Source organism: Molossus molossus, unplaced genomic scaffold (genome assembly GCF_014108415.1).
Source record: "Molossus molossus isolate mMolMol1 unplaced genomic scaffold, mMolMol1.p scaffold_m16_p_8, whole genome shotgun sequence".
Lineage (NCBI taxonomy): Eukaryota > Metazoa > Chordata > Mammalia > Chiroptera > Molossidae > Molossus > Molossus molossus.
Genome location: NW_023425402.1, coordinates 83,132,216 through 83,146,880, shown reverse-complemented (window position 1 = coordinate 83,146,880; position 14,665 = coordinate 83,132,216). Strand labels below are relative to the sequence as shown.

General features: G+C 42.4%; 1 protein-coding gene across 3 annotated transcripts in view; it reads left to right on the top strand.

Moving 5' to 3' along the window:
• The first annotated feature begins 1,662 nt into the window (after nucleotides 1-1,662).
• The window catches only part of ARHGAP18 (Rho GTPase activating protein 18), a 123,181-nt gene continuing 110,178 nt past the window's right edge, over nucleotides 1,663-14,665 (top strand). For all 3 annotated transcript variants that reach the window (XM_036247895.1, XM_036247894.1, XM_036247896.1), the window contains exon 1: nucleotides 1,663-1,885. In XM_036247895.1, coding sequence (XP_036103788.1) covers nucleotides 1,773-1,885 — 113 coding nt within the window. In that variant the 5' untranslated portion in view covers nucleotides 1,663-1,772. The remainder of the gene's footprint in view (nucleotides 1,886-14,665) is intronic.

The following is a 14,665-nucleotide window of genomic DNA, read 5'->3' as shown; positions in this document are numbered from 1 at the left end:
ACATTAAAGCCATTCAATTCTTCATCCAGCCGACATTCACTGAAGGCCCATGGAGTCAAAGGATTCAGTTAGATGTGGAAGAGAAGAGAGAAGAATGTCAGGGGACCCAGCAGGAATGGTATTTGACAGATGTGACGGAAAGACGAGTGGGTAAGGTAGCAAGGATGTTCAGTGGTCTACTCAAGTTCGGAACTGGTTCTGTCAGCGATGAGGAGCCAGTAAAAGATTTTAAGCAAGGAGAGACGTCATTAAGGTGTGGTAATGTACAAAATAATTTAGAGGAAAAGGCAAAGAAATGAACCAAAAGAGCGGTTGTAAGATTGGAGCTAGGACTTAATCCCGTGTGGAGGGGCTTGGGCGATGGGGAAAGAAAAGAGGCAGCAGGTGGAGCCCTAAGGAGGTGGACTGCAAAATTGAATGACTGACTGTGGAGGGCGAGGAAGGAAGCCATAATAAGATTTTTTTTAAAGAAGACTGTTGTAAATGACAGTTCCCTATGAAAGATAGGATTAAAAGATAAATTTAAATACTTTAAGTGTGGGAAAGTATATATAAAATAATTAGTTATCATGATCATTTTAAATAATGAAAAGAGTGTAAATGAAATGCTTATGGAATGATGAATTTGAAAAGTTGTTCATAAGGAATTTTTGATAGACCATAAAGTTCAACATTAACCAAAAACCCACTTCAATTTAGACTTGTAGGTATATAGAAGAGAGTAGAATATTTTTAGGGGAGAAAGAACAGAAGCATTTTGTGTATCTTTCATAACTTTGTAGCTTGTTTCTTAATCTAGAAGATAAAGAACAGTGTTCGGGTTAAAAAGGGTGGAATTTAGCCCAGACTCTGTCCAAATCCAGCTTCTGGCACAAAACGACTGTGTTATAGCAGACAAGTTACTTAACTTGTCCCTCAGCTTCTCTTTTCTCATACTTGGTAAAATACCAGTGATGATTATCTATGCTGTAGGGTATGTGTTTGACAGAGAGATAAAGACAGAAAGAGAGTTCATTGAATTCTGTCACAGAGGGAGCCTGGTAGATAGGTGCTAAAAAATGCAAACTTCTTGTTTTATTCTCAGGAATAGCATTTAAGTGTTGGTGGAGATATGTCCCTTTTTGGTTCTGAAGGGTGTTTTGCAACTTGGCATTGGCTTTTAGGTGAAAGAAGACAACATTGCAGGGTACATAATCACTTTTATGAGAACATTTTTAACCAGACACAAGAGGTAAAGACTTCCTTGTGACCTGTGATCACACAGCTTTGCAGTCGGTTCATTGGTTTCGGCTGCAGTTAATTTTAACCCTGAACGGGAAGGGGTTAAGCATGCCCTTACTCATGTTACATGAAGTAGCAGAAATTATCAGATGGAAACAGGAATTGGGAAGGGGAAAAAAAAAAAGACTCTGCAATAACTCATTGTTTCCTAGCCAAGACGGCTTGTACTTAAATTGACGAGAGGAGTCTCCAGCCTGGCAGCTTAATCAGATCTGAATTTCTCCTGGGTGGAAGCTACAAGTAAACCCCCACCCCTACCCTTAACTGAAGCCACTCAAACGGGAATGGCCCCGTTGAAACAATACTGAGTCACAGCTCTTCTCATTGGAGGGCCAGGCAGCCCTTCAGTGGGAGGCCCCGCCCCTCCCGTGAATCGCTGGCCGCGGGAGGAGGAGCTGGCCGATGCTAATGAACGGAGTTGCCCGGCGAGCCAGGAACTTCATTCCCCTTCTCAGTGTCAGGATCGCAGAAAGTATGCCCCTTCCCTCACCATGAACTGGCTCTCCAACTCCCAGGGAGTGGTGCTCACTGCCTACCACCACAGCAGCAAGGACCGGGCCGTGGCCGAGAGCCATGGCCAGGGAGGGGAGGAAGCCACCTCCAGGTAAGCCCTGGCGTTTGGACGCCCGAGAACAAAACAAAAACCTCCTACCTGCTCCAGGGGAAAAGTGACAGGGAAGTTGGTGCGGGGAGCAAGGACGACCCTGCCGGCGGAACCTGCCCTCCTGCAGCAGCAGAAGCGTTTGGCGGGGGTTTTTATGTGCTTTGCCTCTCAGCCTCGTCCAAGTCTGAAATAGCCATATAACCACTGGTAAAGATGGGCAGGAAGGGCTGGTGCCATGGCTGTCAGGCTTGTTGCTTAGCAGGTGCACTTGCAAATGCTGAAAGATCAAATGACTATATTGGAAACACTTCCCATGAGGTGGAATTCTTGAATGGGCTCAAGGCTCAGTGCTGGAACTGTTAGTTGGGAAAGTGTGCCAACTGCAAGGGGGTGTCCACTGTACAAGCTGTTGTTGTTAGAATCTGTCCCTCCTCCTCCCTCCTGGCTGAAAGCAAACTTCTTAGGCAAAAAGCCCAAGACACTGGCCTAGGGCAGTATATTTCAAATTCTTTTGTGTATTTGGAGGTGTGTATTTGGGTGTGTGTGTGTGTGTGTGTGTGTGTGGGCGGGGGGGGGGGGGGCAGGAGCTTCAAAAAGGAGTTTTTGTCCAGAGATAGTATTCTGAGGCCGGAGCAACGTGGTTAATGTTAAATCACTTTATAGGCAGAGAGGGCAAATGTCCCACAGACCACTGAGATGCAGAGAACTTTTCCCTCTGTGTACTCTGTCCCCTTTTCCAAGGACTTTCCTTCTTTCCCTTAATGACCTGACCTTCTCACTAGCGGAATATTTTTGCCTCTGCCTTAGATATACACTGTACATACTGGCCTGGACGCTTGCAAAGAGCAAATGCTAACCTAATTGTGTAGGACACTAAATTTCCTCCCTGACGTTTAATGTGATAATAAAACCTTCTTTGTTCTTATGTGGCTGACTTATGCTTATGCCTTAAGCTAAAATAATGCCTTCTTTCATTTGTTTTAAAATCCCCAAATGTGGGGGTGGGGAGTAAAAAGCCAAGGGATGGCTGCAGTGCTCTGGGTGCAATGCTCTGCCTTAGACACCCAGGCTCACCAGAACTTGTCTTCACATGGCAACCCCAGTGCGTTTTCCATTGAGAGTGAATTCATTTCCAAAGATAAAAGGGAACTGCCTCCTGTGCCTTAGGCGGGTTACCATTTTATTTTCTGTCGTTTTAAGTATTTTCTGTGAGATCATAAGTGTTTTAATCTATTTTTTGTAGAACACTGATGCAACCTATCAGCAGTAAGCAACCTGTGAACCCAGCCCCATACATTTCGTAACTGAAAGTCCTCAGGACAGTCACAATTGCCAGAATTGTGCCAGCTTAGCACATTCTCCTGTGACTTGATTCTGGGTGGCCGGAGGAGCTGAGCTGCATCTCGGATCTTTATTGAGAGAGTGGAAAGAACCTTAGGGACCGTGAGTCCAGACGCCTTGTTTTCACCTGGAAGACTCCAGCCCCAGGAGTGAGTTAGGTTCCTGCCAGGTGTGTGGTTCTAGGCCTTTGCCTGGGGCTGCCTATCCGGTTCTGGAGACTTGATCCTGTGTTTGTAGTTTTGTAGCCTGTTGTGGGTGGCCTGTACCTGAGTGGGTTGAGAGAGCAAAAGAGAGGAACAGATCGGTCTCAACCTCAAAGGAGGATCCAGAGGGGGAGCTGTTCTCACACTGAGTGCTTCTGCTGGGCAGCAGCAGGTGGATCCCCAGTCCCTCCCTGCTGGCTGCCATATTGCTTGTCCATACCCACCCCAAATTCTCCTTCACCACTGAATTGGAGTCCTAGGGACAGTTATTTATATGGGCTGGAGAAGTTGGGAGTCCTGGTTTGAAGGCTGGGAGGAAAGGCAGAGAGGAGGGAGGAGAGCCAGTCCTTGTTAGCTTTTCCCCTTAAGCCTGGAATATTTTATCAGATAAGCTTAATGTTACTTTGGGAGGTACCCTGTTTAGCCTGGAAGGGTTGAGATAGTGGAGGTGGGTGGGAGGGGTTGGAAGGAGGGAGGAGTGATTTGAGGGTGGATGGGGTCAGGATGTGACTGGCCAAAGATGGTGGTGGAGGAGGGAACGGACAGCACCAGCTCAGATGGTTTGGTCAGTCAGTGGGAAGCTGCTTAGAGATACAGGGCTGATAGTTGATGCCTATTTTAAGAAGCTCCTCAAAGGCCAAAACCAAACCAAAATAAACAAAACTCTTAAAAAGAGGAAAATGTTAGATTCTGAACCCTACCCCTCCCTACCCCCACCCCACATACTTAAAAGTTTCTGGGGGAGCACAGAAATCTAACTTTGCTCATTGCAAAATTTTGTCTCTTCAAAATAATATGCACTTTGAGTTATTTAAGCAAACTTTAGTTTAATAAGATGAACTCATGTATATGCCATTTGAAAGGTGTAAAGGACTATATATATGAGTAAGGATATTTATAGAAAGTGATTGATTTTTAACCTTGCCTTATCTATTTTATTTGGTCTTTGGGGAAGCTGAGATAGTAGGGAATTAATCTTTTTGAAAGTTATCTGTTAATCTAAAATTCCTCCTTTCATTATCCCTCTTGATCTGGAAAACATTCATTAGATGCCAGATAAAAGAATTTCTCCTACTCTTAATTAGAGCCTCTCAAATATTTACTGAATCGTGTTTTCTATTTTTTTATCATATTTTCTTCTCGAAACATTAAGATTTAAAGAAATACGCTAACATTAGTTGTTCTGACTTGTACACAGTCAAATGTTTGCAAAGGAAACCACTTTATGAGTAGCTATATTTGTAAGACTTTATTTACCTGTTCATGTTCAAGCAGATTTCTTAATGTTTACTTTTGCAAAGCAGTTTTTCCAAGAATACTGCATTTTGTCTCTTCTTACTGTTCTCCCTTGACTTTCCTGTCATTTTAAGAAAACACTATTTTGTTTGCTTTGTACTCATTTTTGCTAATATTTTGACAAATATTAATGTCAAAGATACTTTTCTTATTGGACCTTTTAACTCTAGTTTATTTGTGAAGTATTTTTTGTTTTTTTTTTTTTTTAATGTCTTGTATGAATAAATGTGTGGCATTCATCATGCAGGGTCTTGTTTTGTTGACTCTAAATGCCACTGGTGTTGGAGAGGCAGAACCAAGAGGCACTATGATATGGTGACACCTTGAAACTCCGGGCTCTGGGGCCAGCCTGCCTGGGTTCACGTCCCGGCTCTGCCCCTCATTAGCAGTGTCTTGGAGAAGGTATTTAACTGTCTGTAAATTGAACTTCGTAGCAGCTCTCACTTCACTGGAAGGATTAAGTGGGATGATCACGCAGAGGCCACAAAACAGTGCCTGGTTCATAGTTAGCTGCTACTTTCCTTAACACTAGATAAAGTAAAGGAAAGAGATTCTTGAGCCTTGTAACATACAACATAAATATTGTGTTACATTTTCATAAATATTTTGTTATATGTTACAAATATGGGCGTGATCCATGTGCTTAATTAAAAATGGCATAACTGAAAATTAACCGTGATGTAAAAGTTCAAGCCTTGACATTTGAAAGACCTTGGAAATGTCCTTTTGGCTGGAGCAACATTTACAGTTTGAACTAACGATAGCAGGCCTGGCTTGGGGCGTTGGTGGGCCACACTGAGTCCTACAACATTGACTTTTATGCACGATGGAATGTGGGTGGGTCCTCTTGTGGCAGTTGGACTTGTGACTGCCTGCCTGCCTGGTTCCCTCCTCCATGAAGAACTACTGCTACCCAGTGAGCCCAATGGAAGAGGACTGCCCTCTTCATATGCTTAGCTTTCGTTCTAGACTTAAAAATCTTACCTCTTTCTGGGTTTTATCAACTTGGTAAGCAAAACTATTTGGTCACTCAGTGATTCTACATATAATTACTGAGCTCTTACTGTGTGTCAGACAGTTGTCAGGAGCTGGGGTGCTAATGAAGACAAACACCTGCCTTCAGGAGAGGGGGGCATGGAGTGGAAAATGAAGATCTGAGCAGGTGAGCCTTGCAGATAAGAGTTAGGGGAAGACAGAGGGTAGGGAGTGTGGAAGCCATAAGCCTGGAGTTAGCCCAACAGCAACAAACACGAACCCAGAAGAGTCAGGAGCCCGGCAGGACTCCAGTGGTGGGAGTAGGCAGGGGTGGGAAGGACGGAACAGGGGAGACACTTCCATCTGATAGCTTCAGGGAACACAGTCAGAATTTCATTTTGCTTCCCAAGATGGGAAGCCAGGGAGTGGGGAGGGTTTTAAACATGGGAGAAACAGGATATTTTGGCTTTAAAAGGTCCCTTTGGCTGTTTTGTTGAGTATAGATGGGAGAAGAAAAGATACTACTCAGGAGAGTAAGATGATGGTGGCCTGTTGGGTCAAGGTCTCAGTTGTGTTGGTGGTGGAGGTGGTGAGCAGTGGGATTCCGAAGGCAGAGCCTGCTGGATTTCCTGATGGTTGTGGTGTACGAGCAAATGAGACTAATTAAAGATGGTTGCAAGGTTTGGCCTATGCAACTCCATTGATGTAGATGGGGAAGACTTGCAGAGTGAAGGGGGTGGACTGATCAGGATCTGAAGCTCCTTTTTAAACATGCAACTCAGAAACATCTTGAGAAGCTTTAATAAGGAAAAGGCATTTTTGTTCTCCATGAGGGCAGTTTTACATGAATTCACAGCATTTCAATAAAAACCTATGTCTGTATAATGAATGGAGTTCTTTTCTTTCTGAATTTGTGTATTATCTGAAATTATGTATATTTTTGGTGAAGAAAGGGATGGTAATGACTTTTTACAATGCAGTTATGTAGTAAGCGAAGTAACATGTCTTTTTGTTTTTCTAACCTTAGCCTTTAAGACATGTTCTCTCATTCTAATTTTGTAGGATGTGGTGACCAAATGCCTTTATAACCTGTCTAAATTGTTTTCTAAATTAATCTAGTCCTCCATTTCATGACATAAGAGTGCTTTTATAAGAACTTACTCTCTCTTGCCCTGGCTGGTCGCTCAGTGGTTAGAGCATTGGCCCTTGGACAGAAGGGTCATGGGTTCGATTGTTAAGGGCACCTACCTGGGTTGCAGGTTCGATCCTGAGGCAACCAATCAATGTCTCTCTCCTTCCCTTCCACTCTCTCTCAAAAAAAGCAATGGAAACATATCCTCGGGTAAGGATTTAAAAAAATTTAAAACAAAGCTTACTTTCTTTATCATATAATGTAGAAGCTTTATCTAGAATTTTCTCTAGAATTGTGAAAAGACACACCCAGTAGTCCAAGGAAGCAGGTGTTACCTTTACTTATGTTATTTGACCTTTAACTGCCCTCATCTGTGAGGATTTTGTGGGCCTGGTTTAAAGTTACCTTCATAAAACCTATGTTATCTTTACACCTTTCATATGTAAAGATTTACAAATCTCAAGACGCCCCTCCCCCCAGAAACACTGCTGGGAGCTTTCCTGGGCTTCCACGCACACTTCCCCCGCCGCACACTTCCCCCGCCGTCCGGGCACTGCACGCCCTGGTCCCTCTTTTCTAAGTGGGGCTTGTGCTTATTTAAAGGTTTATGTTTATTCTTTTTGTTTTAAGTTCTTAGTATTTGTCATTTTTTAAAAGAATATTCTAGAAAAATGAACTCAGAACAGTGGATGCATTTTTTAAAAATTATGTATTTATTGATTTTTTTTTAGAGAGACAGAGAAACATCAGTGTAAGAGAGAAACATCAATCGGCCGCCTCCTGCATGCCCCCTACTGGGGATCGAGCCTGAAACCCAGGCATGTGCCCTGACTGGGAATCGAACCGGGACATCTCAGTCCATGGGATGGTACTCAATCCACTGAACCACACCAGCGGGCAAAGTGCTTTTAATGGTGTACATGATTGCTACTGGATTTAATAGCAGTTAGGCTTAAATAGTTTTTAATAATTGGACCAGCGAAATGAATTATTTTTAAACTCCCTGTTAGCTATGAACATGAGTATCATTCACACATTAGAAAAAGACCACACTGTCCTAGCAGCCAAGGCTGCACTTGTCTTAAGCAGAGTCCCTATTTCCCATGGCCTTAGATCTGTGAGGTCTCACTGCCTTTGGCTGCCCACTCGCCTGCCTCTCCTTGATCCGGCCCTGCCCAAGGGTCCTGAGAAGTCTCCCTCTCCCTGTCATCCCTGACGTGTCACTGTGAGAGATCTCAGAACTGCAGAGACACGAGGCGGCCAGGGCTTTGCTTGAGTGGTGCTGGTTTTGAGGTGGGGGTGGGGAGGAGTTAACCGCATGATCTCCACACCTGGGTTGGCAAAGGTGTGCTAGGCTTAGGGGTGATGTCATCCACTCCCGAATTCTCTCTCTGCTAGGTGGTTTCTGTCCTGATCCAAACCTTTCATTTCATACAAATATGCTGAGATGGAATGGTTTATTGTAAAAGTTTTCATTGGTGTTGAGATTTAATGACTTTTGATAAGAGGAGATAGAACATGCAGTCTCTTTATTTGAGGAGATGGGGATGAAGAAAGTTCTCGGGAATGAATTAGGGCAGAGAGAGCAGAAGAGATGATGTCTGGATAACTCTAAAGATTAATTCTTTTGATTTCTATGATTGTTGCTGTGATCTATGAGCTGGCTAAGTTTATCCCTGCACCCCACCCTTCCCCCACCTTTTTTTTTTTGCAAGAAAAAAAAAACAGAAACCATGGAGACCTGTGTGACCAGTGTGACATCTGGCGTCTTTCCCATACTCAAGTCCACTAAGTATCCGAATTTCTGTGTTGAAAGGGAGCGTGAAGCGTCATCTCCCTTATACGTGTTATTTGGTAGTTGCTTTTTGGCTGCAAAGAACACTTAAGTGTCTTTAGGGAAAATGAGGTTTCTCGCAGGCATCTGGGTCATAGGGAAAGGAGACATTTCTTGTCTTCTTCCTGCGGTAATGGGTCATGTGGCGTTTCTGCTTTCTCCTCGACACTCTCTTTTCTGTCCACTGGCCTTATGGTCGCATCATTGAGCTGGAGCATGGCTCTGCAAGGGTGCCCCAGCGTTGCCCTCTGTCATCCATCTTACAGCCTACAGACCCATCCTGCTGTGTTCTAACTTCACATTTCTGAAGGGGGTAAGATTTGCCCCGTGAATCTTTTTGAGCTGCCCTAGGCATTCTATGATTTGACCATTTGCTGGTCTTTTTTTTTTTATTATTTGTTTTTATGTGGGGTCTTTCCCGAGAAGCAGAGCCTGTGAGTAGGGTAGCCCGTAGAAAGGATGGAGCATGTTTGCAAACATGTTTAGAACACCATACCTTCATCTGCTTCCTTACCTATGAAATGAGCTGTAAAGATCAAATATGTAGCTTTGGAGACATTTCAAAAAATATACAGATGAGGATTATTTTTAAAAATCCTTTTCAATGCAATATCTTAAGTTTTCCCTAGACATTTTACTAAACCAGAATTGTCACGCTAATACAAGTTTAAATGAATGACTCTGAGAGGGAGTGGGAGTCGTGATAACACACACAGACTTTGGAGCTACTGTCCAGCTCGGAATCCGGGACAGGTGGTTTAATGTCATAGGGCCCCAGTTTAGTTTCTTCCTGCAAATGGGATGACAGTACCTTACTCAAGTGTTTATGAGTCTTGAATAAGTTAATACATGTAATGTGCTTAGAAGAGTGATTGAAAGCATAACAATTTTCTATGATGACTTAAGGCTGTCAGATTTTGAAATTGATTTGTAATTGGTTTGGGAAGATAATGTTTGCTAATACATAAGCAGTATAACTTCTTAATTATAAAAATAACATTTGTGAAATGAGTTATAAAAATATCTCAGAATGTATTTATTTTAATAACTACCAAGAATACCAAAAAGTGATCTCTAAAAAGGGCTTTAGCCCTGGCCGGTTTGGCTCAGCGGTAGAGCGTCGGCCTGCAGTCCAGAGAGACCGGGGTTTGGTTCCCGCTAAGGGCATGTACCTCAGTTGCAGTTTGTCCCCGGCCCTGATTGGGTCGTGAAGGTGGCAGCCATTCGATGTGTCCCTTTCACATGGATGTTTCTCTCCCTCTCTCTCTCTCTCTCTTCCTCCCTCCCTCCCTCCCTCCCTCCCCCTACTCTATCTGAACAAAAAATAGAGAAATGTCCTTGGGTAAGGATAAAAAAAAAAAGGGCTTTAAAATATTGAATGTTAAGCCCAGGTGACTTTTTTTTTTTTTATCCTCACCCAAGGACATTTTTGCATTTATCTTCAGATACAGCAGAAGGGAGGGAGGAAGGGAGGAAGACGGGGACAAACTGCAACCGAGGTATGTGCCCTTAGCGGGAACCGAACCCCGGTCTCTCTGGTTTGTGGGCCCACACTCTAACCGCTGAGCAAACTGGCCAGGGCCAGGTGACTCTTTTGAAAAGCTTTTCATACCTTGGGCAGATGTAAATTTTTCAATCATTTGTTACTCTTAATAAGATGGAAAATCATGTCATGTAGCGCAATAAAAAATTATTTGCTCATGTTCCTCAAAGAGCAAATTGACTTTAGGTTATTTGAATTCTTGGAAGTAAAAGTAATCACTATAGTTGAAGTATTTGAGGAAAGGATAGTTTTTTTTCACTTTTATTACTCTTAAAATATGTTTATGTACTTGATGAACAACTCTTGGTCTCAACCAAGAAGTACTGTTTCATGGTGCAAGCTCAGCTGGGGGTGTGATATCTATGGCATGGGTCTGGGGGGATGTGTTCCCCCGATCCTGGTGCCCCACCCCCTTTCCCATTTAGTGCACAAATTTGAAAACTGTACTGTTGATTTTTCTTTTCATCCATATCATACATAATAAATTTACTTTAAATGCCTACCATGCCCTGGGCCCTAGGCTAGGAGCCTCTGCCCGTTTGGCCTTGCTCCCCCCTCCCCCCCACATACACACACCTGTGCCTTGAGCTGCTATAATTCAGCAACTCCTGCTTACAAATGGCTCTGGAGAGCAGCCTGTTTGCCTCCACCACTAAAAGAATGGGGACTTTTTCCATGGAAGTATCTAGAAGAAGGAATGAGACGGTGAACAGGAGGGAAAAGAGAGACATATGCCAATTAGAAATACAGAAGCCATTTCTTTTCTTTTTTTTTTTTTTGGTACGTGCCCCTAGCGGGAACCGAACCCGGGACTCTCTGGTCCACAGGCTGATGCTCCAACCGCTGAGCTGAGCCAAACCGGCCAGGGCAGAAGCCATTTCTAATTCACATTCCATAGAGGGAAAAATAGCATAAATGAAATGTAAATTTCATGGATCTGTAAATTCTCTAGTAGTGACGTTTTATGGATTAATAGATTTCTTTTCACCAGCCAGAAAACCCCAAACACCATTTATTTGTGGCATTTTGCTATGGGGAATTGCATTCTGACTTCCCAGTAACATGCTTAGAAATAAGTGTTGCAAACCCCGATAAAATCTTCAACTAAGTTGGGAGTTACTGTTCAGTGTTCCTTTGTTGCCTTTCTAGACCTTTGTGAATGGAGAAGTGAAAGTGTTGTGTTTATTTATTTGTTTTGCGGTCTTTAGTTTTATCTTTCTGCACTACAGGGTGTTTCCCAAGATACAGGGAGCTTTGCAAACCCCAGTAAATATGTCTCCCCATCTCCTAGATATGCCTGTCTTCCATTAGGGTTTATGTACTTGTCTAAATGTGTCATTTATGTTGGAAGACTTAAGAAGGTGGAAATTGATATATGTTCTTGTGATCCTAGATAAATCAGATTAGAACTCCATAATGTAATTAATTTAATACATTAAATTGGAAATAAATAGCTTAACAACTTGCTGCTGTAAAACTGGAAGTGTGTAGAAAAATATTGGGAAACACATTAACAAAAATGTCAAAGTTTGGGTTGTTTGACCATTGGGAACTGGTGTAACTCTGAATGCTAATGCCTGTCAGATATCATCTGTATTTTGAGGCAAATATGAGGGATTATATATTGTTGAAGAGCAGTATAAAATTAAAATTCTACCTAGAAAGAGATTTGTGTAAGTTAGATAGACATTGAGGATATGTAAATATGGAATTTCTTAAATTTTAAATTATTTTTAAAAATATTTATTTTTACTAAACAACTGTGAAGGGCTTTGCTGGGTGTAAATGATTAGCCTAGAATAAAATAAAAGTAGGAATTCCTGCTCTGAAAAGCTTCCCATAAAATTCAAAAGGATTCTAAAACAACTTTTTTAGGTTCTCTCCTTGAGGTATAAAACTTGAAAAGAATTTGTTGTTGAGTAATTGGGATTTGGTTTGGGTAGGAAAAGATATTTGGCAACTGAAAATTGAAAGGAACTTTGGCTATTTATAGGTGGTCTAGAAACATGTAACTTGACCAACTTATTCTATAATTAATGTTTTTACTAGAGTTACGGAGTGTGTGTCTGTTTATTCCTCTCTGGTCCAACTAATACAGTCAAAGCTATGATCCATCATCTGGATCACAGTAGACGTAAATTTGTATATATTTTTGTAAACTAAATCATTGATTATTAATTTTATTTGTTGTTTAAAATGTGGATATATATGCTTTAGTATTTCCAGATGAAAATTCTTTTGAATTATAACATTTTCCCATGATTCTGTGTTATAGTTAATCACACAGTGTCATCACACTGGATAATTTAGGTAATTGTGTCCGTGTATCCTTTGCTCTGGTTTCTTAGAGAAAGGTTTATATACTTAAGAACAGAGGGCTGGAAGGTCATGTAATACATAAACGAAGTGGATGATTGAAAAATACAGTCCTCATAAAAATCTGGGTTTGGTAGTAAATGTGAGCTAGAATTTAAAAAATACTGAGTAAGTCCCCCAAAATTCTGTCTGCAGGTGAGACCTGGCTGGGGCACCATGAATTTGAAACCCCTGTCTTGAAAGTCAAGGTGGTTATTTCAGTTATCTGTTGTGTAACACACCACCCCAAACTTAGTGCCTTAGAATAATTTCTTTCTTGATTCTGGAGGATTGTAATCAAGTTCTTAGGATCCATCAAGCAAAATGAACTGAAATGGGGTCATCAAGACTGCTGCTGCTGGTGCTGGTGCTGGTGCTGGTGCTGCCACTGCTGCTGCTGCTGCTGCTGCTGCTGCTGCTGCTGCTGCTGCTGCTGCTGCTGCTGCTGCTTCTGCTGCTGCTTCTCCTGCTTCTCCTGCTTCTGCTTCTTCTTCTTCATTCCCCACCCCCCACCCCTCGAGATCATCTTTGCATTTATGTCCAGATAGAGCAGGAGGGGAGGGGGGAAGAGAGAGAGAGAAACATCCACATGAGAGAGACACATCGAGTGGCTGCCACCCACACGACCTCAACCGGGGCCGGGGACAAACTGCAACCGAGGTACATGCCCTTAGCGGGAACCGAACCTGAGACTCTGGTCCACAGGCCAATGCTCTATCTGCTAAGCCAAACGCCCGCCAGGTCCACCGAGGCTTCTGTACGTCCAGGTGTGTCTGGGTCATCTCTTTCTCCTAGTGCAGGTTCTCCACATGACGAGCGTGGGCTTCCTGGTAGCACAGCAGTATCAGAACGGCCAGGCTTCCTATTCCTACATTCTTGCTGGCTTACCCCACAGTGAACATTCTGTGAGGTCTGCGTGGAACCTGCCAGGCTTCTCAGGGCCTAGTTTCACAAGTTACTCAGGGCCACCTGGCCATACCGTATTTGCAAATTAATCACTGGCCAGCTCAGATTCAACATCATGGAGTAATAGACCCCACCTGTGAGTGAGGGAATGGCTTGTGCATGGGGAAGCCATCGTCATAGGCAGCAAGCTGCTCAGTCATCATTCAGCCTCAGCATCTGTCCGCATCTGCCTTTCTTGGGCTTATTGGCTTCTGCTGTAATACAGAAACTTTTGTTCCGTGGAGCTTGACGTCAAAATTTTCCACTCGTAATATGCACATCCTAGGTGCTTTTATCCTTTGGCCTTGCTTTGTTCGGTAAGTTTATATTGACATCTTTTTTCTTTTCATCAAGAACGTAAATGCCCTAAGCATTTTTCTTTATTCTAATGTTTCTTTATCCCAAGTAGTAGACAGATTCAGTATCCTATATTTATGAATTGATATTTGACATTTTAGAAGGATTGGGTTTTATTGTTTGTAGTTTAGTATAGGGCTTTGTTTTTTTTCCCACTAAAAGCTTATGCCTGATTCTTAAAAATATTTAAAAAAAAATGTGAGTTTGAATTTGGGAAGAATAGAGTCCTGAGAAATGAGATACTCCTTGCAGAGACTATGTTCCTTTTATTTGATAGCAGTGAAGTTGCCAAAGGCCCTTATTTGTTTTACATCCATCCTTTGATATTTATGCTAAGGGACTATTGGACACAGATATATTTGGAGTACATGATTTTTTTTTTTTTTTTGAGATTATATAGTACATCTGGAAGGCATCCCAGAAGCTATGTAAAAATTAATTACTAGTATTTGAGTTACTTGGTTTTTCTACTCCCAGTACATTAGTTACATTTTGCAGTCATCCAATAACTGTTATCAGTGAGCCTTCATACCTAAGTAGCATCACTGTAGAATTTCCTTTCTTGCACAAACCGGTGCTTTTTATAACTCGTACTGTGTACAAACTGGTGCTTTATTATAACTATTACTAAGCTGTGTTTGCTTCTTGCCACACTTCCTTCAAAGCAAGGAGGGAGATGAATGGCTAGGACAACCTGCGAACTCCAGGGGACCAGGGAATGCCTTTCCCTTAAAGAGGGGAACTTTTTAAAACAGGACCCTAGGATAAGAATATACTTACATTTCTTTAAGTGGTATAT